Source organism: Erinaceus europaeus, chromosome X (genome assembly GCF_950295315.1).
Source record: "Erinaceus europaeus chromosome X, mEriEur2.1, whole genome shotgun sequence".
NCBI lineage: Eukaryota > Metazoa > Chordata > Mammalia > Eulipotyphla > Erinaceidae > Erinaceus > Erinaceus europaeus.
The window spans coordinates 126,418,747-126,444,348 of NC_080185.1; the positions used below are offsets into that span (position 1 = coordinate 126,418,747).

The following is a 25,602-nucleotide window of genomic DNA, read 5'->3' on the forward strand; positions in this document are numbered from 1 at the left end:
TCCGTTTCGAATCATGTTAAATAAGCAAACCCCTTCTCTAAATCTAAGCATTGTCATGGGAGTACTGCCCGTGACAAATCTGACCTTAAAATCACTTCATTTACGATGAAAGGGCCATGAGAGACCAGGGCACCGCTCGGCTTAGATGTTGGCAGGGATCAAACCTGTAGCCTGTCGGGCCTCATACATGCAAATCCAGTGCTCTACCATGCCGAGCTATCTCCCCAGCCCCAACATACTTTTAGCAGCCAGAGAACAGTGTCAGCCAGATGTTTCTGTATAGGAGAGCTTCTGTACAACCAAGGTTCATACCGCAGGCGCACCACATGGGGGTACTGAAGCACCGAAGGAAGCTTTGGAGCTGTGCTGTCTCCCTCAAAAAAAAAAAAATGAGCAGATGGTACAAAGAGAATTCAGCCTGGAGAGACAGCATCATGGTTGTGCAAAAGTCTTGGCTGCCTGTGGTCCCCATGTCCCGAGCTCAACCCCAGCACCTCCATAAGCCAGAGTAGAGCAGTGCTCTTGTCTTGTTTGCTATCTCTCTCTAGCTTTCTCTATTTCTTTCTCTCTCATTAAAAAGTTTAATATATGTATAGATTCTTTCCTTATTTTTTTACTGTTGATTTATTTCCCCTTTGTTGCCCTTGTTTCTATTGTTATTATTATTGTTGTTGTTGTTGTCATTGGATAGAACAGAGAAATAGAGAGAGGAGGGGAAAACAGAGAGGAGGAGAGAGACACCTGCAGACCTGCTTCACTGATTGTGAAGCAACTCCCCTGCAAGTGGGGAGTCAGGGGCTCGAACCGGGATCCTTATGCCGGTCCTTGCGATTTGCGCTTAACATGCTCCCCTACCGCCCGACTCCCGTATAGATTCTTTCTAAATAGCAGCTACGTTTCAGAGCTCCTAGGGATTCCCAGACCCCACAAGGCCCTCCTTGCCCCTCCCCACCACAAGCAGCTCGAGTGTCAGCCACACTTACCCAACACACACGGCCCAGAATTCCAGGGATCCACCTGTCACTGGTTTCTTAGAGAAAGGGCACATCTGCTTGAAGCGTTAGAAGGTTACTCCTCAGAAGTATGTAGGTGGTTCTAGATCCAGCTACATCAGGGCAGCACTGAGCCGACCCGCACAAACCATATCCTATTACTGTGAGAGCTCATAGACTTTACTACGGTGACCAGTTGGTGGCCTTGCAAGTGTAGGCCACCCGCCTGAAGACTCGCTGTAGTGTCCATGTGGAGGCTTGGGCAGAAGGGAAGATTAGTGTACCTCAGCTGGTGCAGACTATTGGCCAGAAACTCTGTGAGCTCGAGACAGGCCCGTCTTTTGGAAAACTGCCCCCCATGTTGTCAACAACTGAGTGTCAGAGAGATTAAAGGTATCAGAGTCATGTGCAACTCACCCTCTAAAGCATCAAGCTGGGACACGGTGTCCTTGTTTTAATATGTTTGAGAACGTAGTGCATGCCCACACGGGTGCCCGTACACATGTGCGCACAAGACCATGAACGCCAGGAATAATTGAGGCAGTGAGATGGCATGAATGGCTCTGGGCAATTCAGGTGACTCATCTGAAGGGCCAGGCCGGAAGATGGGCAGCAAGGACTTTTAACTATGTCGGCCTATGTTGTTGGGTTTGGCAATTCTCCCTTCACCTGTCACTCCAATTTCAAATATGAAATTGTAGCCAAAGATAAATATCTTCCCTGCCATCAGAAAAAAAAAAAGTGTGTGTAGGTGTTAAAAGATGCCACAGTTGCCAAAGATTCTGCCTCCCAGGGCAGGAGCTTTCCTCCCTTCCCTTCCCTTCCCTTCCCTTCCCTTCCCTTCCCTTCCCTTCCCTTCCCTTCCCTTCCCTTCCCTTCCCTTCCCACCCTACAGAGTTCCCACCATCAAGTTGGCAGGCATTTCTAGAAGTGTCTAGTTCACTGCCTGTGGATCATAGAACTGTAGCTAGGTCCCTGCAAGTGTACTGCCCCTTAACTAGTGTCACCAGGCCTTTACTGATTGACAGTCAGGTTAACGACTTACAAGCAGTCCCAGCTACAGCTGGCAGTGAGATGTCTGAAGCTCCTCCTCATCTCTCGGCCCCTATAAAACATTTGCCCTTTGGGCCAGGTGGTGGTGCACCAGTAGAGTGCACATCGCTATTGTGCTTGGAGGCCTGAGTTCAAGTCCCCATTCCCCAACTGCAGGGGAGAGGGGAGAGGGGAAACCTTCACAAATGGCGGAGCAGTGTTACTGCTATCTCTCCTTCTCTCTGACTCTGTCTTCCAGAAAGAAAGGAGGGAGGGAGGGAGGAAGCCAACCTTCAAGAACTGTGGAGTCACACAGGCACTGGGCCCAGCAGTAACACTGGTAGCAAAATGATAGGTCTTTCAAACAAACAAACAAAATTTTGCCTTTGTTCTCCCCAGGGTTGACTTGATGTAAGAGACTTTGCCTTCCTGATTAGATTTTGGCTGGTTCTAAACCAGTTCTGTCCCTCTCTCTTAATCAGCCTCTCTCTCTTTCTCTCTCTCTCTCTCTCTCCCTCTCTCTCCCTCTCCCTCTCCCTCTCCCTCTCCCTCTCCCCCTCCTTTCTTTCCCTTTCCCTCTCCCTCTCTCCCTTCCCCCCAGCCTCCAGAGGTTCTGGGTTTGACCTCAGCTATGCAACAGCTGCACCAACCAATGGTGGGCCCTCTAAGAACAGAATCGGGTGAGACCTGGAAATGCACATCTATTTTGTATGAGCTCCAACAGAGGCTGCTCCAACAGGAGGGAGGTTACCTGTTCAGAACACACTGGGCCCTCTTACCTGTTGAGCCCAGGCTCTGAGCCACGTATGAGCAGCAGAGAAATGCAGTCTCCTAAAGCAGTGCGCCTAGGTCTCCCTGATGACTGCACAGCAGGAAACAGATTCCAGGGGGTTGCACTTGGCCATTTTTAAAGGAGTTCAAATGGTATGATATAGAACATTTCCCTTCCCTTTTCTACATTGATGCAAATATGGTAGGTCCTGCCAGCACATTTTAAGGACTTTGTGGACACTTCTTGTATAGTTGTTGAATAATTCTGTGACCTCCCTTTCTCTGGTACAAGTTTTGTGTTTATAGGTCACAAGGAAAGCATTTTCAAAGTAGGTTGACTCTAGAAGTTTGTGGAAATCTTTGACATCTGTGAAAAATGCCTAGCAACCACTCCCTTATCCATCAGTCTAAATCAGCAGTTGTTAGTAACCCAAATTAGCCCAGTTCCCTTGGGCACCATGGTTAGTCAATGAAACCACGCAAACTCTTGCTATTGCCTGCCTCTCGGTGAGAGGGTCAGACCTCATCGGACTGTTCATCTGTGGATCCCAATGTCATTTAGCACTAAAAATGTGCTGAAAACACAACTCTAGACCCTGTGTCTGTCAAGATTTTGATTTCACAAGTCGGAAGACTTCTTCTTGAGGTGAAATTTACGTAACACGAGATTAACCATTTAATGTGTACAATTCAGTGACAGCACATTTACAACACTGCAGTTGGACTCCGTCTCTCGAGTGCCAGTATATCTCATCACCACAAAGAGAGTCCCATCCCTATTAGAGGTCCACTCTCCACTGTCTACTCCCCAGCCCCAGCAACCGCCAACCTGCCTTTCATCTCCATGAATCTGCCACTTCTGCACATCTCATGCACATCTCACTCACTCACTTTCTATCTTTTTTGTGCCTGACTTCTGTCATTCAGCATGCAGTTTTTGAGATCCATCCCAAGTTGTGGTGGATGTCAGTACCTAGTTCCTTTTCATGACCGAATGGTATTCCATCATCGGAATGTATCCCCAGGTGACATTTTAGTCATGGACCGCATAATGACATTTTGGTCAACTACAGACCATATATGAGACAGTGGTCCCTCCATACAGATAGGTAGATGTTCTCTTCTCTGCAGTATATAGAAGGCTGTCTTCCAGCTAGGTTCGTGTACATACACTCTGGCATTCGCACAGCAGTGGAGCTGCCTGATGCTGCATTTCTCAGAGCACATGTCCATTATTTGTTGATGCATAAGTCCACAGCTGAGATATTATTTATAAAGCCCAGAGTTTTAAGAACCACTTCACAATGCAACAGGAGATCAACAGAGTGGAACTGGGACCCTGACCAACTAACTTTGTGGAAGTCTGTAAGCGAAGCATCAGTGCTCTTAGCGCATAAGTGACTAGATTTAGAACTAAGTCACTCCGAAGTCATCCCTTTCCTCAGAGATGCCCATCATCTTACATGTAGTAAGTAGATCCTTAGTGACAGCTACCAAACCTGACAAAATACCAAAATCAACAAGATTGCAAGACTAGTGTAGTTCTTTAAGTTCAGAAACCATTGGCATCACAAGATTTTCAAGAGAATCGCTACATTTAAAAATAAATAAATAAATAAATCAAAATGTTCCACCATTAATAACTTTCTCTTCTAAATCAACCTGACAGTACACTGCAGGAGACTCCTTGCCAATACCTGGCCGTGTAGTTCATAAATGAGAACTCCAGCGAGAGACGCCAAATGAAGAGGAGAAGTGGTGCATCCACTCAGGGAATCTGCGGGCCATCTCATGAATATTTGCCATGGCATCTGCTGGGAATATGGCACAAGCAAAGGCATATAGGAGAATGAAAACGAGCCAGACAAAAGCTCCTTTTTAATGTTTATTTTAGAGAGAGGCTAGTAATTGATTAAACTAATCCAATATCTGGAAACATTCTCTTCTAATCTCCACTTTGCCTTTTATGCAGTTTGAAATTTGGGAGTCTCTTCTTTGAAGTGGAGTCGGGTCATGTCTGAAAGGAACAAACAGTTTCCCAGGCAGATGTGTGAAGAAATGCCTGGAGCTCTGTGCTTCTTGCTGGGGTTCGATATGCCAGGGCCAGGCCGTTAAGTACACAGCAGTGTGAAATATGAATATTCTTTGGCCTCCAAGGGGAATTTTTTTTTCTGATAGTAAAAAAAGAAAAGGTTAGCCATTCTCTTGCTTTCCCTTACCTTTTCTTTAAACTTGTGTTCATTTGCATGAAGGTGGTTGTGTTGTGCTATTCCGGGCTGCTTTTGAAGGCTCCTGTAAAAGCAGCACTGTTTTATTTCACTTCCTTTTACAAGTTTCCTTTCCTTTTATTTTTTCATGCCTGAGCACTGATTGTGAAAATCGTTCTGACATTTCTTTAAAAAAAAAAAAGTCATCTTGACAAATCCAAAACATTGTTTTCTTTAAATTACAGGGTCTCCATGGCAACTGCATCCTCCCAGGTCTTAATTCCTGAAATCAACCTCAACGACACATTTGACACCTTTGCCTTAGATTTTTCCCGAGAGAAGAAGCTGCTAGAATGTTTGGATTACCTTACAGGTATTGTCTTGCGTTTTCTTTCGTGCTGTATGTGTTCAGTGATAGAGCTACTTAGCCTCCAGCCCAATTCCCTGCAAACCAGAGGTGAGGCCCTCTGATTTGCAGTTGGAGTCTGATGTTCCGTAAACAGTCACTGGCACTCCTTTTGTTGTTTTTCCACCAAAACAACATGGCTGCAGACTAAATTGGGAAGGGAGGGGAAAAATGAGCAACTTGACCTCTCAAAACTTTTTTTATATATCATTTCTCTGACTCTGAGAGCTTGGGCACCCCAAACAATGGTTCCGTTGGCCAGCAAAGAAATACTTCAAGTGGCATAGCCAGTCTCCATTTCCTTCCTGTCAGTGAGGCAGAGAACAAAATGGTCTCCAACTGTGATTGGGTGTCTGCCCTGCTCAAGCTCTTTGTCTGTTCAACCTCTTTTGACCTTCAGAGCCCCAAAGGAGGTGAGATACTATGAGCCTTCTGTGCAAATGACAGAGGTCAGGCAGCCAGGGAGTGAGTGGTAGGCTTAGGATTTGACTCAGGCCTGTAGAGACTCCAAAGGCTTCTGCTCTTTTCTAGTAAAAGAATTTTGTCTTGGCAAAGGCGACCATGGCAAATGTTCCAAAAGCACATTAGAAGTCCTGGTGCCATGTTTCAATCAAGTGCTTTCTGATGGGCTTTTTCTTTCCTTTCCTTTTTCAGTCAGGCTTTAAAAACAAGAGCAGCCACAATAAAACAAAGCCTCAGAGTTATCCTATTCCTAACCTTACTTCCCAACTTTGCTTTGCTGCCAGCCTGTAAAGCAAGAACTGAGAACATCTGCAGGTATCATTAGGATGCAGACTGTTTAAATGACCTTATTTATGTTACCCAGAGCCCTGGGTTCCTGGACTTCAGAAAGGCTCACTTATGCAGTGAAGCCACATGTGTGCACTTCACTTGGGACATGCAACATTCAGGAAACCACACCTCTAACTCTCTAGACTCATTCTACACACTTCTTATCTTGTGTAGTGCTCTCTCACAAACCCTGCTGGTTCTATTAAGGAAAAGAGAACTCGTCTCAAAAAGCATTTAAAGTTTTTAACTCAGTATCTCTAAGCTAGCATTTTCCAGTGCAGCTTTCCACGGTGATAACAATATTCTCTCTCTCTCTCTCTCTCTCTCTCTCTCTCTCTCTCTCTCTCTCTCTCTCTCTCCTTTTTTTGATCTTTATTTTATTTACTGGACACAGATAGCCAGAAATCGAGAGGCAAAGGGGGTGATAGAGAAGGAGAGACAGATAGACCTGCTACACTGCTTCACCACTTTCAAAGCATTCCCCCTTCAGGTGGAGATTGGAGGCTCGAACCTGGGTCCTTGTGCACTGTAACATGGGCGCTCAACCAGGTGCACAACCACTCGGCCCCATAACAATATTCTCTATCTACTCTATCCAGTATGGTGTCAGCCAGCCACGTGGGCTATATTGCAAACTCCAAGTGGTGCTAGTGAGTTGTTTGCTGTTGGTGGTGCTATTTTGGGTATTTGTTTGCTTATTTGTTATTGTTGTTTACCAGAATGCTACTCAGCGTTCTGGTTTATGACGGTGCTGCCAATTGAACCTGGGACCTGTGAGCCTCAGGCATGAAAGTCCAGTGCCTAAACTGCTAGGCTGTCTCCCTGGCCCATTTTCTTGGACTTTAATTAAATTTAATTGCACTTTAGAGAGTAACACTTATCAGCTCCTTTATTAGACAGTGCAGATCTAGACTTCCTCTGGCTAGGCTGTTTTTCGTGGATGACATCCTGTTAAGCTTCCTTTCTTTTATATCATTTGCGAATGGGTATAATCATGATCGCAACATTAATAAACTAATTAGCAGTGAGTGACTGTCAAGGCAAGTTCTGTCACTGAAACAGGAGGCAGAAGCATGTGATCCAGGACTTGGCTGTGGCTCAGTGAGGACCTCAGACCCCAGGCATGCTCGCCTTTCGGCTCTGCCATCTTCTTTTTCTGGCCACATGATGACGGCATGACTATTCTACTTCCAAGCATTCTGTTCAAGCTCTAGGCAGAAATAGAGGGGCAAGGAGTCAAGGAGTCAGGCAGTAGCGCAGTGGGTTAAGCGCAGGTGGCGCAAAGCGCAAGGACTGGTGTAAGTATCCCAGTTCGAGCCCCCGGCTCCCCACCTGCAGGGGAGTCGCTTCACAGGCGGTGAAGCAGGTCTGCAGGTGTCTGTCTTTCTCTCCCCCTCTCTGTCTTCCCCTCCTCTCTCCATTTCTCTCTGTCCTACCCAACAACGATGACATCAATAACAACAACAATAAAACACCAAGGGCAACACAAGGGAATAAATAAATAAATAAATATTTTTCAAAAAGAGATAGAGCGGAAGAAGGGGGGATGTGACAAAGAATTGCACCAAGTTTGTCTTTGTTTATTCAGAAAACCAAACATTCACTCCGAAGACTCACCCATCTGTCTTGTGGGCCAGATCTGTGCCATGAGGTCATGTCCAAGGGCAGAAAGACTAAAAATTTGTTTGAGCATGGCAGTGTTCTGTTCAGAGTCAGTGTGTGCTTGACAAGAATGTGTCCTCCCTGTTTCTAAGGGTCTTAGTAGTATTCCAAGAACGTCTGTCCATTTTAATCTCTCTGTGAATGCCAACGTACTGATTCAAGGGGGAACTGTGAATGTAGTTTGTGCTGAATAGCAGTCCATAGACCGTATATCATCTCGATGGCTGTTTATGCCAAACTAAAGACCATCTGGGGTACCTGCTATTATGCCTCCTTAGCTGTCAACCTCAAATAGAAATCTGGCTCACTGTAGACATAACATCACTCCTGGCCATACATATGACGCTTGGCTGATACTGCAAAGTCCAAATAGTTTATCAGACATTCATAAGCAGGAAATGAGTGTTTGGGAAGTATTAGCCCACCATTTCTTGTGTCCTAGTCACAAGAGAAGCAAAAGAGTAACAGTCCTGACACCAGTTCTGTGAATATTGAAATTGACAGCATGTTGCTGTTCTCATTCACAATAAATTTGAGTATTGACTTTTCAGGTCAAACAATCAAAACAAGGTTGGCCTACCTGGCTGGGAAAACAGGGTTGTTTTTTTTGTTTTAAACCCCCCAATGACAGGCTTCTAAGTGGTATGTCAAGTTAATAACCAAAGAGGTGGCATTTCTTCCCTGATTACAGCTCCTACCATGGGTTTTACAACCATTTGCCTACTTTAAATGTAAATTTCCTTTACATTTGGTCATTTATTACAATGCAAAGAAAGCAACATTTTACTTACAGTGACTGGTGAAGGGATAAGTCAGCAAGCTATTTAGATTATGGAAGAGCAAGCTGTTTGTCACTCATCTGCGCAGGGGAGTCCCACACGTGCACGAACCACACAGATAATAATTGGCATGTTTTATTGTGAAGCTAGAATTTCACCCACAGAATACACCACCTGATTGGTGTCCCTATTCCTGTACATTCAAGCCAAGGTATGGGACACTCAGTCCTGCACATGGAGAATTAATTTAGGAGGCGGGTATATAAACACAGAAATTCCAGAAACAATACTGAACCCTGCCCCTTCAATGCATTTTCTTTGTCTTTTGACTAGTGTGCTGTTAAACTCTGTCTATTGGTGCCTGGGATCAGGCCTGGCGCTTCTTCTCATCTGCCAATCTTACATGCCACCACTGTGCCATTTCCTCTGTTCTCTTCTATCCGAATGCACAACATAGTGCAGTGCTTGTCACATTGCCAGTGTCCAGTGTTGCTTGTGGACTTCAATAACCAATAGAAAAGGCTGGGTTTGTGATTTTATCCAGCAGGTATGATAATCTTGATCTGCATAAAATCTTCTTTTCTCCTTTGGAAAAGAAGTTGCCACTCTAATCAAAGTTTAGAGAACTAGGGTAGTGGCACACTTGGTTGAGCGCATATGTTATAATTCACAAGGACCCAGGTTCAAACCCCTGGTCCCCACCTGCAAGGGGAAAGCTTTGCAAGTGGTGCAGGTGTCTGTCTCTCTTCCTCTCTATCTCCCCCTTCCCTCTTGATTTCTCACTGTCTCCATCCAATAAGTAATTAAAGATAATAAAAATTTTTGAAAAAAGGTTTAGAGAACTAAGGAACTCAGCAGTAGTATACAGTAAAAGTTGCTACTCATCTATAGAATGCAGATACATCTCTCCTCTTGATGTTAGGTTCTGGTGTACAGAAGAAGGGAAATAAAGACCTGGATCTGGCCTCTAAACCAGGGGTTGGCGAACTTTGACTATAAGGTGCCAGATGGCAAATAGTTTAGACTTTGTAGGACATATGGTTGCAAGTACTCAACTCTGCTGTTGCACAAAAGCAGTCATAGAAAATACACAAATGAATGAGCCTGGCTGTGTTCCAATAAAACTTTATTTACAAAAATAGGCAGCGGGCCAGATTTGGCCCAAATCCATAGTTTGCCAAGCCTTGCTCTAAAACCTTACAGCTAGTGCAAAACACTCATTCCTTAGTCTTTTTCTTGCTCACAGGCTCTTCTCATAAAGCTAGTTACTGAAGTCAATCCGGTGGAAATCAACTTAAAATCATTATTTCGGGAGGATTTGACCTTCCCTCATCCAAAAATATGTTCTAGGTAAAATGGCAGCATTCTCCAGCAATCAATTTAACCAAATTCCAAAGAATCATGTTTTCCCTGGAGATGGAAAAAAATGCACTTCTTAGATATGATTGACTGTTAATCGTGTTCTCCTTAATTTGCAATGTCGCCTAAATACTCAAGAATGAGAAAGTCCGGCCACACTAATTGGATTTTTATGAGCCATCATGACATCTAACGAAGGAAAATTTTCAAACAGTAGTTGGCAGGTTTGGCCAACAAACCTGGACATTTTCCCAACTAGGTACCTAAATAACAAACACTGGACTTTTCCCAACTAGGTGCCTAAATGTAAAATTTGATGGTGTCATATAGCTCAGAGGTTGGCAGACCCTCTACCTATATTTTTATGACGTTTTACTGGAACCTGGCCGTAGCCATTGGCATATGAATTGTCTGTGGCTGCTTTCCTACTGTCTGGGCACAGCTGAGTCATTGCAATAAAGACTGCAGGGTTTGCAAAGTCTCACGTCTGACTATGGGCAGGGGTAGATAGCATACCGGTTATGCAAAGTGACTCTCATGGCTGAGGCTCCAAAGTCCTACTTTCAGTCCCCCACACCACCATAAGCCAGAGCTGAGTAGTGCTCTGGTTTAAGGGGAAAAAAAATCTGAAAGTCAAATAAGTCTGACAATTCCCTTTATGGAGAGAGTACGGCTTGCTTTTCCTCCTACCTGTGTTTCCCTGATGAGCAGGTGAGTTGAGAATAGCTGACGATAGTCACTCTATTGGATATCAAAATAGTAGCCAGCCAAATCTTGTTCTTTGGACTGGGAGAGGGGCGGTGTCTTCCCCTGCAAGACTGTAGCCCTGGTGAAGCTATTTAGGAAAGCCCGTTTTGACTGTGCGACTTTTCTTCCGAAATGGTGTCTGCTTCTCCCCTGATGAGCATTCTCAATCCCCACAGCTCCCAACCCTCCAACAATTCGAGAAGAGCTTTGCACAGCGTCCTATGACACCATCACTGTTCACTGGACCTCTGACGATGAATTCAGTGTGCTTTCTTACGAACTTCAGTACACTATCTTCACCGGACAAGCCAATGTTGTCAGTGAGTATTACGCCCCGAGTGGACAGCACTTACTTGGACTGCATTCTCCATGTCAACATCGAGGAGAGTGGCAGAGGAAGTAACTGCAGGTAGAGGGTGGGATTTGCTGTTCCTGTTACTACATGTGCTGTAGTGGTCTTCTTGCCTCTGTTTTTCTCATGTGGAATTCTAGCTCATACGAAAGAAATATAACAAATCTTTATAAACATCAGGGGTAGGGGGAGCAAGGAGAGAATGCACAGCGTGGTTGTCATCAAGGTGATGGCACAAATTTGCTTTCCCAGTCCAAACAGCTGGCTAAATAGCTGTGAAAATGGATGCCTTCGGGAGTTGGGCTGTAGCGTAGCGGGTTAAGCGCAGGTGGTGCCAAGTGCAAGGACCGGCGGAAGGATCCCGGTTTGAGCCCCTGGCTCCCCACCTGCAGGGGAGTCGCTTCACAAGTGATAAAGCAGATCTGCAGGTATCTCTCCCCCTCTCTGTCTTACCCTCCTCTCCATTTCTCTCTGTCCTATCCAACAATGACGACAACAATAATAACTACAACAATAAAACAAGGGCAACAAAAGGGAATAAATAAATATTTTTTTAAAAGGAAAGAAAATGGATGCCTTCTAGCAAACCTGCATGGATGAGCCTCACTTAGAACACCATTAAGAGAAAGAAGCAGGAGACAAAAGGGAATATGTAGCCGAAAAGTACACTGTGTTGTTCAGAGATGCTAGCTCAAACTAAATCACAGCGAGAATGTTCGCTAACTTCAGAACTGGGAGTCAGGGTAGCCTGACTCTGGGAAGAAATCATACTGTGCTGCCATTGTGAGTGGGAACTACCGTGCTAGTCATTATTGCCTGGATTTCCTTTTGAGGTATTTTTCTTTTCTTTTTTTAAAATTTTTTTTTCCCTCCAGGGTTATTGCTGGGCTTGGTGCCTGCACCATGAATCCACCGCTCCTGGAGGCCACCCCCCCCTTTTGTTGCCCTTGTTGTTGTTTATTTGTTTGTTTGTTTGTTTGTTTGTTTTTGCCTGCAGGTTTATTGCTGGGGCTTGGTGCTGGCACTGTTCCTGGCAGTCATTTTCCCCCCATGTTATTGGCTAGGACAGAGAGAAATTGGGGTAAGGGGAGATAGAGAGGCAGAGAGAAAGATAATACATTTGCAGACCTGCTTCACTTGTGAAACGTCCTCCCTGCGGGTGGGAAGCTGGGGCTTGAACCCAGATCCTTGCACGGGTCCTTGTGTTTAGTATTATGTGCACATAACCAGGTGTTACCACTGCCTGGCTCCTGCGGCATGCTTGTATTAGCAAAAGTCAAATGATGCATGTTACCAAGGCTTATGGCAAATCATTATCTGTATTCAGTTCATTTTCGTTATTCTTTTTTTTTTATCTTCCCTTTTGTTGCCCCTGTTTTTTTTTTATTGTTGTTGTTGTTATTGATGTTGTTATTGGATAGATCAGAGAGAAATGGAGAGAGGAGGGGAAGACAGAGAGGGGGAGAGAAAGACAGACACCTGCAGACCTGCTTCACCGCCTGTGAAGCGACTCCCCTGCAGGTGGGTTATTTTAGTTATTCTTAAGCATGAATGCTGTGAAACATACACTACTTCTCTAGAGAAAAGGAAAAAAGTGTTCTCTTCTGTCCAGAATTAACGAGACAAGAAATAGAAGCAACCAGCACCTTGCCTCTCTGAGGCTTGCCCACGTGCCCCATGCTTTGTATGTAACGTCCTACTGCACGATGGCAGTTGTGATACATGACTCGCGAAACCCAGATGTAATGAGGCTCTTGTGCTGAGCAGCAGTATGGAGAGAAATGCTTCTGACCCATTGTGAATGAGGACGAAGGCTCCAAACTGACGCGCTCAATTCAGTTTCATCTGGAGCGAGCAGTGATCCCACTGTTGCTCGTATATTTCAAGCTGCATGGAAGAAGGTGCATAGTGAACATCTTAAGATGATTGAAAACAAATTCGTGCAGAAGTAAATTTTCAGCCAGGATGGTTTTGTGGGTGTTTCATAAAGAGATGAATAAAACCTGGTCCACAGTCCCAGCACAGTAGGGTACCGACACAGTGGGGTATCGAGGCAGAGAAGTCTGGCTCTTGGCGCCATATGCAAGAAGTTAAGTGGTGTTGGCCTGAGACCAACACTAGCAATGCAGTGATGCAGTACTCCAGGGCACCCACTTACTTCAGCCCCCAAAAGCGAATGGTCGACGTTGCTTTCTTGGCTTTTTAATCAACTTCTCAATTATTACCTTGGCAACAGTAAAAATATAAAGATAAGCCTAAACAATCCTAGTTATTCATGTTTGTGAAAGTAGATGGTCTCCATGTAAAGCTAGCCAACCAGACCTCACTACTCCATAAACAGTATGTTCTCTTCATATTCAGGGGAAAAGAAAACATCAGCAACCTCTTCAAAACAGTCAAGATTGTCAGGGTGCCCTTTTTTGTTTGGAAAAGGCTTCTGAAACATGCACCCTTTTTTGTGGTGTGGAGACCGTGGCTGGTAGACCAAGTGGCAGTTTGCAGCGATTTCAGACATCTGCTTTCTAACGTTGCTGAAAGCATTTCCCCACCACATTAAACCCGACTCTGAGGTTGCACAGTGATGTCAAGTTTATTGAAACATTTCTCCATTTGCTTTCTTTGACCACAATAATCGTTTTGATTGTAACATATGCAGTTAAGCAGGAACAGTGTAAAGGCAGTGACATGGAGAGGATTCTCATTTGATTCTACTGGGGGCCCTTATTATTTTCATTTGCTTCTGACATTCGGTTGACCAAGGTCAGGGAATATGAGTGGCACATCCTAGACAATGGAAGAAATCACTGTTTGGGGATTAGTTGCTACTGTAATATCATTATTAAATATCTCAAGTTGCAGACTTCTTACAGCTCAGAGTTCAGAATGGTCTTTCCTGGGTTGGATCACAATCTACCGTTAACTATGGACCTTTCCAGAAGCAGTGAGCCGATTACAACTATGTTCAAGAGACACAATACAAAGGGCTATGTGGTAGGGAGTGTCCCATGGTACTGAGCAACTTGTGCATCTATTTCTGTGAGGATACACTGGAGGGGCAGTGCCTGCACTGCTCTGCATCTCTCCAACCCGAGAACACACACATTCCCACCCTTCAGCAAAGCCCCTGCTATGACCTTGCTTTTCGCTGGCTTTTTCAAGACAGCCAGTCTTGCTGGTGACGGCGTCCACAGCAGGGAATGAAGGTGTGTGTGAAAATGCTACACTTCATACATATCACACGAGATGAGTTTCCTCAACTGGCAGCATGCTTTTCATTTCATCCCAACTGCGGACGCCCAGAACAGTGTGGAACTCAAAAGTCGGGAAAGTATTAAGTGACTTCTTTCCTTTGTAAATATGTTGGTTTGGTGTGAATTTCTTTCTACAAATGAGAACAAAGAACAATTAAGAGGCTGCTTCTTGTAAGGTATACACTTCTGGAGAGCAAAAGAGCTAACCGTTTAACTTGCAAATCTATTCAGGAAGTGGAGGGGTCCGGCCTATTGCCTAGAGCCAGTAAAGGGATCTTGCCAGAGGCAAGAAACTGTGATAGCCTTGTCACAGAGTAAGGGTTTTTTTTTTAAATTTCTTTATTGATTTAATTATGATAGACAAGTCCATTGGATAAGAGGGGTACAATTCTCACCAGCAGACTTCGGCATTTCATCCCCTCCATTGGAAGCTTTCCTATTCGTTATCCCTCTAGGAGTGTGGACCTGGGGTCATTATGGGGTGCAGAGTCTAGCTTCTATAATTGCTTCTCCACTGGACACGGGCATTGACATGTGGATCCATCCCCCAGCCTGTTTCTGTCTTTCCCTAGTGGGGCAGGGCTCTGGGGAGGTGGGGTTCCCAGGACACGTTGGTGAGGTCGTGTGCCCAGGGAAGTCAGGATGGCGTCATGATAACATCTGCAACTCGGTGGCTGAAAAGCATTAAGATATAAAGCAGAATAAACTGTTTAATAATCAGGAACCAAGGGAGTCGTGCAAAGTGCAAGGATCAGTGTAAGGATCCCGGTTCGAACCCCCGGTTCCCCGCTTGCAGGGGAGTCGCTTCACAAGTGGTAAAGCAGATCTGCAGGTGTCTCTCTTTCTCTCCCCCTCTCTGTCTTCCCCTCCTTTCTCCATTTCTCCCTGTCCTATCCAACAATGATGACATCAATAACAACAACAATAATTACTACAACAATAAAACAATAAAAATAATCAGGAACCTAAAGGTAAGAATATAGCAGATGAGATTTGAGGTCTACATTTTGGAAAAGGCTAGTAGGCCTATTTTAGGTATATTCCAAGGGGCCCATGACTTTACTAATTTTTTCCTGAGCCGGACAGCTAACACGCAAGTAGGCTAAAGGTATTGTCTGGGGAGATGGTGTCAAAGTTGGACACAGGACTAGAAAGCTACAGTGGAGTTTGATGACTGCAGAGGGGAGATGTTTTTAGCGTCGGCCAGCTGCAAGGCAAAGCCAGGGCTCCACGTTCCCTCTGTCTTCTCCCAGGCATTGTAAAGCCACAGCCTGCTCCCTAACCTGCATGGCACATGACTCTTTTCTGAACTTGGCCAACCTTCTTCACCAGACACGACAGTGGGCAGGAGATCCATTCCCCGTGTCTTACTCTCTCAAACGGGTAGACTGTCTGGCAATGGCAGAGACACAAGGGGTGGCAGAAACCCTTCAGACCCCCTGATGCCTATGCTTGCAAGCTGGTCCTTGTCATTTCTGCCTTATCCTATGCCCAAAACAAGTCCCATGGCCAAAGCCACACCATGAAATAAGGGACTGCACCCCTTCTCTTTAGAGAGAGCCACTGCAAAGTCTCTGGGGCCTAACTCAAGGCAGACTACAGAATATGAGTCCGAGATGCCACCGACTATGGTTGGAGTCAGCTTCTCATGCCTGATGCGACTTCTTACCTGTCACTGCCAAAATGACAGGACCAAAAATGATATTATCATTATGAGGAGAATTGTGTATGGGGGAGTGGCAGCACCAGTACGTTATAACTCTTCATGCACACTGTGCCTAGTATGCTAGACACAGAATAGCTCTTGTTAACAAAGTTTGCAATATCATCATTATAAATGGATTTTCTGTTTAGAGCATAAGAGGAATCTATCGTGTGATACCCCATATATGGCACGAATCTATGATAGTCCACATTGACTTCTGAGTGTTGAATGCACACTGCACTCACACTGCTGGGCTCTTGTACTAAGAAGTGACCGAGGCTTCACTCCTGGTTCACATGTCTACTTGGCTTTGCAGGCCTGTGCAACTCGGCTGACAGCTGGATGATCGTACCCAACATCAAACAGAACCACTACACGGTGCATGGCCTGCAGAGTGGCACCAAATACATCTTCGTGGTCAAGGCCATCAACCAGGCAGGCAGTCGTAGCAGCGAGCCTGGCAAGCTGAAGACAAATAGTGAGTGCCCTGAGCTGAGCAGAGCACACTGTCCTCTGCCCCCCTCTTGTTTCTTCCCTCTGTCTTAACCATCAAAGACAGCCACCAGAAGCAAGAGACAGCCTGGAATTGGAATAGTGGCTTTTGTGCCAGATACCTCTGAGTTCCTCTGCCAAGGGCTATGAAGCCACCTGCTTCTCTATATTATACACTTGATTTAAGTCTGGTGGCAGCTCAGTCGACAGAATACGTGTCTTGCCAAGTAGGAGGTCCTCAGTTCCAGCACTCACCACATGGGAGCACCATGGGTGGTACAATGATGCTAGGATCTCTCTCTCTCTCTCTCTCCACCTCACTAAAAAAAGGAGAGAACTTATGCCAGGGAGGTCACTCAGTGATATTATGCAGGTGTGAGGCCTAGCTATTGTAAACAAACAAGAGGTCAGTTGACTAACCCATGAGCCATGGTTGACTGCCTGATTCTGTAAATAAAGAATAATGGGCACACAGCCATGTCCGTTCCTTCAGTTATTGTCTATGGCTGCTTCCTCGCTACAGTGACAGAGTTAAATAGTCATAGGAGTGGCTTCACAAGTGGTGAAGCAGGATTTGGCTTGAGGATGATTGGCGATGTGGTCTTCATTTCTTCTCCCTATGGGGCTCGATCAGCCACTACAGACCAAGGAGGCTTATGTCCAGCTACTCTCTGAAGCTGGCATCATCGGTTCTGGGTGACCCTTGCCTACAGCCTTGGGGTTTGATCAGCACAGCACTTCTGGATCCCTAGATCTAACGGATTGGGAACTCCTGGAGGCAGGGGCCTGTGCATAGTCATTATTTTTCTGTGCTTTCAAAATCTGATTCTGTGAGTCTCTAATGAGGTCCTGTTCATCCTCTTTTCATGTTGTAAAGACTTGAGGTCCTCTTCTTCATTTCATGTTGTAAACTTGTTTCCAGGCCAACCTTTTAAACTGGACCCCAAGTCTGCACATCGAAAGCTCAAGGTGTCCCACGACAACTTGACCGTAGAACGTGATGAGTCTTCTTCCAAGAAGAGTCACACACCCGAACGCTTCACCAGCCAGGGGAGCTACGGCGTGGCTGGCAATGTGTTCATTGACAGTGGTCGCCACTACTGGGAAGTGGTCATCAGCGGAAGCACATGGTAGGCAGTTGTATCTGTTGTCCTTTGATTGTGAAAAGACACCTCTCTTGCTATAGTTTGTCAGACTGTCGACCCTGACCAGGATCCGCCTTGAGCAGAGATATGCAGAAGTGCTTCATTAATCAGCTGAAGCTACAGCAGTGTCTGTAGCAGCCGCCCCCAAACACCGTGACCAGTCAAGCAGCAGTCACGTCTCAGTGCATGCCTCAGGCATGGAAGACTCTTTGCATAACCATTATACTGTGTCCCAGTCGCAAATTTATTCATTTTACTAGAGAGAGAATGAAAGAGACAATGACCAGAACACCACTCAGCTCTTGCATATGGTGGTTCTGGGGATTTAGCCTAGAGCCTCTGGGGCCTTTGGCACACAGACCCTGTACTCTAACAGACTGAGCTATCTACCCCATCTTTTTCATGCTCTCGGGACATGTGGATTTAATAGATCCAGTGGTACATTCAAGTCTCCACTCAGCATCATGTCTGCATCTCATTGGCCAAAGTCTCTCTAGTCCAGGTCCAAAGTCAGTCACAGGAAAGCATGTATTCCCCCTGGAGGTCAGAGGAGAGAGTGGATATTTTCCAAGCAGTCATCTAATCTGCATTCAGTCAAGGAGGAAAAAAAAAAAAGCTTGTTTTAAGTCATTTATTTTTTATTAATGGCAGGATTTATGACAGATGGCAGAGTGTTGGCCGCTGCGAGTGCTAGAATACTAATAGTGCTCTGTCTGGTCTTAAAACAGGGCTCAGCAGACTGCAACCTGGCCCTCTGCCTGTTTTTATAAATAAAGTTTTATGAGAACACAACCACACCCACTCACAGAGTCCAAGGTTGCCTTCCACCATGGCAAGAGTTGAGGAAAAACAGAATTCTATAGTCCATAAATTAGCTTTCTTACCCTTTATAGAAAAAGCTTGTTGATTCCTACTCTAAAACAGTACTCTTCAGCATTTTTTTGAAACCAATGTTCATTTATCATACACATTTTGTGCCTAGACTAAGCGATTATTGAAAGAAAATGTGACCGTGGGCCTGGAATCACTTCAGGAGCTCTGGTAGAACCAGGCCTGTGACTTCAGCCCACCAAGCTCTCTCAGCCTCAGAGCCAAGGTTGGGGTACAGTCTGCGGTCAATTTAGTCCACCTTACCAGGTTGCCCTCACACAGCTGAGTTTCACAACCAAACCCCCTTATCCAGACCTTCTGTTTCCCAAGTGCCTGCTTGCAATTACCCCAAAGGGTAATTCTAAACTTTTCTTTAAACAGGAACGACTGTGTGCTAGGCTAGGCACTGGTCTGAGTGCATTCCAAATGTGAATTCATTCCTTCCTGCCTCCAAGCCCTGCAGAGGCTGGTGCTAGCAGCCTGTTATGAGCTCACTGAGGCCATGTCCACAGCTACCAGCCTGAAGATCTAGTAGGTAACAGTCAGAAAGTGAGAGAGCAGGCACTCCTGGAGGGGGCCAGAGGGCCAGTGTTTCTGGTTTTACAGGCCAGAGGATCGTGCAGTGACTCACTGTAGTGTCACAAGAAGCCACCACAGGTCACACACCCACAGGTGTGACTGCTGCACCGAGAAAAGCCCTTTTACTAAAAGCAGAGGCCAGATTTGGCCCATGGGTTGGAGTTTGCTGATCCCTCCTCTTACCCACCAGGCTCTGGTTTGTATAATATAGAGAATGTATAAATCAGTAAGATTTACAGCAGTTAATTTAATGAGTGATAGATAGCTTTCATCCTGGCTTCGTAAAGCAAACCGGAACTCCAAACTGTACATCCTCAATGATGAGTTTTATGTAATGCTTGACAGACGATGCTATGCTTTTGCTTTGTGCTTTTAAAAATACTTTTTATCTCTATGCAAATAATGCACTGTGTCTGGGGCTCTTCCAGTGTGTGTGCATGTGCACAGCCGTTGCCGTCTGAGACGTGAAAGCAGAGGCAGTGTGTCTCATTTCTCCCAAGCTAGTGAGGCTGCGGTGTTGTTCTCCACTTGGGTGTCTTTGCCTTTGCATTATTTGTTCCAGCATCCTGCGGGAGGTCAGAACACCAGTCTTTCTGCCCCACTCGGCTCTGGGCCAGCCTGGCATTTCCACTCTTTAGTTGCACTGGGGAAAGACAAAAAAGCCCCAAGGAAAACACAATGCATTTTTGCAGGTGCAAAAGAGCAAACTTTTCCAGTTAATTACCGCGCCATATTAATCTGGGATGGGATCCAGTGTCTACACCATCACAGCCTCATTAATAATTATTTATGATAAATGACACCTGATCATTATACACTCACTGCCATTGAGGGATAGTGCGGGAAATTCCACCAGACCACTTCACTTATATAAACACAGATCAGCGTTACCTTGAAAACACCCTCCAGATGTCAAAACTAACTCATGGTGGTGGTGTTGGTGGGGGCGTCTAAACTTAATTGCCTCACTTTGGGTCGTTGTAAACCTGACTGTTCGTTTCAGAAAACTCTTATGTAAAACACAGTTGAACATTTCTGGGAGGTGACCCCTATGGTTAAATGCCCGTGACACCTTGATTTGCAGCAGCTAGTGACACATGTATTTTCTCGTGAAACACAGTCCTGACTCAAAATTAACGTGTATGTTATGATCGGTGCAATGGGGCATGTTAACACTGCTCAGAGAAACATACTTTTTATACTTTCTGAGTTCTCTGAGAGTCTCAGTGTACAACTTAATGGAACATTACCTTCTGCCTGCACCTTTCAAGTTCAATGGAAATAAGTACATAGTTTTTCAGATTGATGATAATATTGGGGTATTTGCCTTTGCTTAATGGACTAGACAGGGAGTTATTTTCTTACTCTCTAAGGCTGTTAATGTGCACTTGGTGTTTTATGAAATGGTGTTAACTAAGTGTGGGTTCACAAGAAGATGACTGGGCCAGAAGTCCAGGGGGCAGGCGCAGGGGAGTGAAAGCGTCGATTTCACTCCTAAATTTCCCTTTCTCTGGGTTTGCCCACGTGCTAAGTGTAGTCAGTCATACCTACTGCAGCTATTTCATGGGGAGCGGGGCTACAGTTTAGGTTCAGATGGGAAAGAAATGCCAAGGCTCTCGAATGAAAAAAGAGAAACATGATGCATAGCAGCAAGAAGGAAATGATAGAGACATGTGACTACTGTCTGATGGAGGTGTGAGTTCCAAATTATCTGAAAGGGGAACAAAGGAGAAGGCTGTGACATCTGCCAGGGCATAGGGCATTACAACTGCATCGAGACCTAAGTCAGGCTAAGTAGTACTACAAGAAGGAAGGGAAGTGGAGGCCCCGGTGGTGAATGAAGCCACAGCCAACCGTGGGTGCTTCCCTGAGGTCCTCATCTCCCAGTGGCAGGCAGGCAGACCCCGGAGTTCACCCTGGAGATTCCATAGACCTCACCACTGCCTCCTGCTGTCTGGAAAGACATGTGTACTCGGCTGCTTGCACCACCACCCGGCCCCTTCATTTTCTTTTTGAAGGTTTGTTTATTTAATGGGTGAGAGAGGCCAAAGTACTGCTCAGCTCTGGCATATGTAATGCCAGGCATTAAACCCAGAGCCTCATGCTTGCAAGTCCTACACTGTTCCACTGAATTCTCTACCCAGCTACTCATTTTCTTTTTAAACATCAGTCTGGAAGTGACTGCAGTTTAAACCCAGTGTGTGTGTGTGTGTGTGTGTGTGTGTGTGTGTGTGTGTGTGTGTGTGTGTTCAAAGACTGCCATTGTATCAAAGCCTGATATGGTTTCTTCTGGGCACTGTAACATGTTAAAAAATGAACCGAGTTATTTGCTCTGCTTTAAAGTTCACGGCTTTGTGCTTAGCTTAGTGACTGTGAAATGCTGCAGGTACCATGAAGGCAGGCTTCAGCAGGGCAAGAGAAAGAAGCTTAGAACATTGTCGAGCAGTGAGGGACCATTTCGAAAGGCCAGGCTATGTGTGCGCTCAAAAAGATTTCAGAATTTTTAAAAAATGTAATGGGAAATAGAATCAGAAGTGCTCTTGGCCGTGATGAGTTACACAGTTTCTGGTGAGAGAAGGCGGTTGAGAGCCTTGTTTAAGTTTATGGCCTCCTGAGTCATCTGAGGTTCAGATTCTGACTCTTGTACTTACTAGTAATGTGCTGCTGGACAAAAATAATAACAGTTACTGAATATTCCATGCCAGACATCATGCCCAGCATTTTACATGATGTCTTTCCTACGTTGCTCAAAACATCCCTCAGAAGTGGAGACTGGCTTATCCCTGAGAAAAACTCAGGCTGCATGATGACAGGGCCCTATCTTCAGTACTGGAAATCATTGCCTGTGCTTATTTCTTGCCAAGTGCACTCACCATGTCACATACATGTATAAAACTAACATGCTGTCAGTTGAAAATTCATAGGAAGTTAAAAGGAAAAAAAAATCTGGTGTTATCCAATATGGTAGCCACGTGCAGCTAGCTATGTATGCCATTTAAGTGAGTCAAGATGAAATAGATATACCACATTCTAAAGTTTAGTTCCTCAGTCTCACTGTATGTGACCTATGGCTACCAAACTGAAGAGAATTCCAGTCACCACAGAAAGTTCAATTGGATGCAAATGGGAAAAAAAAAAATGGCCACCGGGAGCAGTGAATTCCTAGTACTGGCACTGAGCCCCAGCAACAACCCTGGGGGCAATAAAAAGGTGAAAGAATCCACTGTGTAGGTCATTCTGGTCTTTAAAAAAGTAATAAGGCAAGGCATCAAGTTCAAGTTCTCCTATGATGTTTAAACTGAAAGCAGGAACGTGGACAGTACAGCGGCCCCTTTCCACCATCCTGTGTTTGGGAAGTGAGGAAGATAAGGAGCGATGCGTCAGGGCACTGGCCAAGTTCTAACTGACAGAGAATGGACAGGACAACTGAGCGTCACGCTTTTCCAACCTGAGACAGGACTTGAGCCAAGCACAGCACAGCACATCTCATCACTTTGCTTATTACTCTTTCACCCCTGCAGGTATGCCATTGGGCTCGCCTACAAATCAGCCCCGAAGCATGAGTGGATTGGGAAGAACTCTGCTTCCTGGGCCCTGTGCCGCTGTCACAACAATTGGGTGGTGCGACACAACAGCAAGGAAATCCCCATCGAGCCTGCTCCGCATCTCCGCCGTGTCGGCATCCTGCTGGACTACGATAACGGCTCCATTGCCTTCTATGATGCTTTGAACTCCATCCACCTCTACACTTTCGACATCACCTTCTCACAGCCTGTGTGCCCCACCTTCACTGTGTGGAACAAATGTCTGACCATTATCACAGGCCTCCCCATTCCTGACCACCTGGACTGCACAGAGCAGTTGCCCTAAGCACCAGCAGCATGGAAACACTTCCAGGCAATCAGAAGGCTTGTGGCCACCATTTGGGGGGGACAGAGAAAGCCCAGATTTCCCAAGTGTGATTCACTCTTGTCCCCAAAGTGGCCAGAAATTGGCCAAGATCGGATTCCAATTGGGCAATCTCCTCTCCCGACACTTTTATGGTGTTGTTTTTTTTTTTGTTTCAAGTGCAGGCATTCGCCATTTCTTCACATTTTGGGTTTCTAGCTACAGGAAAATTTCTAGATTATTTATAGAAGAAACATAACTGAAATTACAACACTTGGGAATTATTTGGGGTTTCACACATCTAGAGTGTACTGGCTCTTTACAACTTTAATTTCAACACAGTCTATGGACTTGAGAAAAAAAAGTCTGGGAGCTTTGTATGCTTACTCACCTTGTCACATCCTAGCTCATGCTGATCCCACGGGAGGTCCTTGTCCCCTTAGTAGTAAATAGCAGAATCCACCACTATTTGAAAATGGAAAAAAAAAAAAAAAGTTTTGAACCTAGTAGGGAAGTAAATGGTTTCTCTTCCTCTGGTTTGTTTTGAAGTGTTTTTAACTGATGTCAGAAACTTTTATTAGGTCAGCTAGAATGGAAAGAAAAAGAAAAGAATTGATTTTGGGGCTTGGAAGCCACTGGAGCTGCGGCTTTACTTGCCCTCTGGTGTCACGTGGGAAAGTGCTGGGAAGAAAGGGCTCAGAAACTCCTGGCCATGTTGTGCTCTGCTTTTCCCAGGAGTGCAGATTCTGAGAGAACATTCAAAATGACTGCAGTTGAGTCCTACTGATTCTTCACAACTGTGTTTTCTCAAAAGTGGGATTCTATTTCATGATAGAAAATCTTTTTATTTCTTTGAATGGTGTTTCTGAGCCTGTAAGATAGCTTGACTACATCTAATAGTCATCCTCTTTCCCTCTCCCTCAAGTCAGTTTTCTTTTGTTGCTGAGGCTGTGAAAATACATATTTTGGGGGTGCACTAATTTAGGCTGAGTATGCTCTCTGGGATATCAACACACGGCCCTTACTACCATTTCCTAATAACAGTCAACTAAAACCACTTAATAGTTCCACATTAGTAAAGACAAAGGCTAGAGCATTCAATACCGCTCACTAGTATACACGCCTCAAAAGTTATTCTCAAAAGCCCTTTATGAACACATCTTAAAAAAGTGTAGACATCCCTTTATATTCTAGTATAGTTTAGTATAGTTGTAATAAAGACCCAAAGAAGTCAAACTTACTATTCCCAAGATGGGCTCTGCTAATGGAGCCTGCTCCTAAAATATCAGGTGAGGTGCATGACATGCTCATCTGACATGTTGGAAGCGTCCACGAGCTCAGCTCTCAAGCAGGCCTTGGACTCGAGTCTAATGTTGCTTCAACCTTGACCAAGGGTGTGGCATCTACGAATGGTCTCCTTTGCCAAAATATTTATCTGGGCTACTGAGTCAGCCATTTTGAATGAACCGACTGGGATTTAGACATTGTTTTTAGCAATTTTTGTTTTTAACCATACAGACTAATTTGTTTCCATGAAATCCATCCATAGACCTGTCCTTGAAGCATCATGTGATTGAGAGTCTGAACTTCAGGGGCAGCCTCATGTGTACTTCTGTCCTCCCCAAAGGCAGATACTCTCATGCTTCTTACCAGATAGATTCTATATATTTACTATGTTATTTATACCCAGATGAATATTTTGATAGCTACTTAGGACAATTTCACATCTGAAAGATGAACAAACACCTCAATGGAAAAAAAAGTAATCGTTCTCTGTAAAGTTAATAGGATTTTTTTTTTTTACTATATAAGAACAGTGTGTATTTGCCTTTATTGAAGAAACTGAAAGAACTGTCTCCATAAATTTTACATTCTCTTTTTGGTAACTGGATAACAGGTATTTTAATGCACTTTGTACACTAACAGGATTTAAATAATAGGGTCTAAAACTCAACTCTTGAGTTTTTAAAGATCAAGGTCTCCAGGTACCAGTAAATGCTACAGTTTGCCTTATGATGTTTTGTAAAGCATTTATGAGGATAATATTTCTGTGGATACGATGTTTTTCAATATAAAGTCGCTACTCGAATTTTCACTGCAAGTCATTTAGGTTATGTCTTGGCTATTTTTGTAAGGACAAGAGGGATTATGTTATCATTTTGTTGTGGAAGTTTCACTCTGCTAACTTCAGAACATTGTGGGTAGTAGCTGTTACTCTTTCCATGTTGTCGTATTTACAGGAAGATACGTGTATGGTGAAAAGCCACAGTGTTTACTTTCATGATGTAGAAAAGATTTCCACGTGTGGTTGTTTTTTTTTTTAAGTCTAAACATGCTAAAAACATTTGCTACCATATAGTTCTTGAAATGTATTCGGGTCCTTGTGTTTTGTTTTGGAGGCCCTTACTTTACAGGAAGCTTTGTGCTGCAGGGGAGAAAGACATGATGCCACCAGCTACGTTTGTAAAGTGAAATTGATGATGCTGTGCCAGCCACGACCACCACGTCCCATGTCGTGGGTGTGTGAATGATGGAGTCACCCAGGACCCTGGGCTTAGAAGGGCCCTGCACTG

At 44.8% G+C, this 25,602-nt stretch overlaps 1 protein-coding gene across 6 annotated transcripts in view; it reads left to right on the top strand.

Annotated features, from left to right (window-relative positions):
- MID1 (midline 1) overlaps positions 1-23,837 on the top strand; it is a 322,962-nt gene extending 299,125 nt beyond the window's left edge. For all 6 annotated transcript variants that reach the window (XM_060183090.1, XM_060183091.1, XM_060183092.1 and 3 more), the window contains exons 6-10: positions 5,248-5,375; positions 10,924-11,067; positions 16,372-16,533; positions 17,470-17,677; positions 22,663-23,837. In XM_060183090.1, the coding sequence (XP_060039073.1) occupies positions 5,248-5,375; positions 10,924-11,067; positions 16,372-16,533; positions 17,470-17,677; positions 22,663-23,011 (991 nt within the window). In that variant the 3' untranslated portion in view covers positions 23,012-23,837. The remainder of the gene's footprint in view (positions 1-5,247; positions 5,376-10,923; positions 11,068-16,371; positions 16,534-17,469; positions 17,678-22,662) is intronic.
- The last annotated feature ends 1,765 nt before the right edge of the window (positions 23,838-25,602 follow it).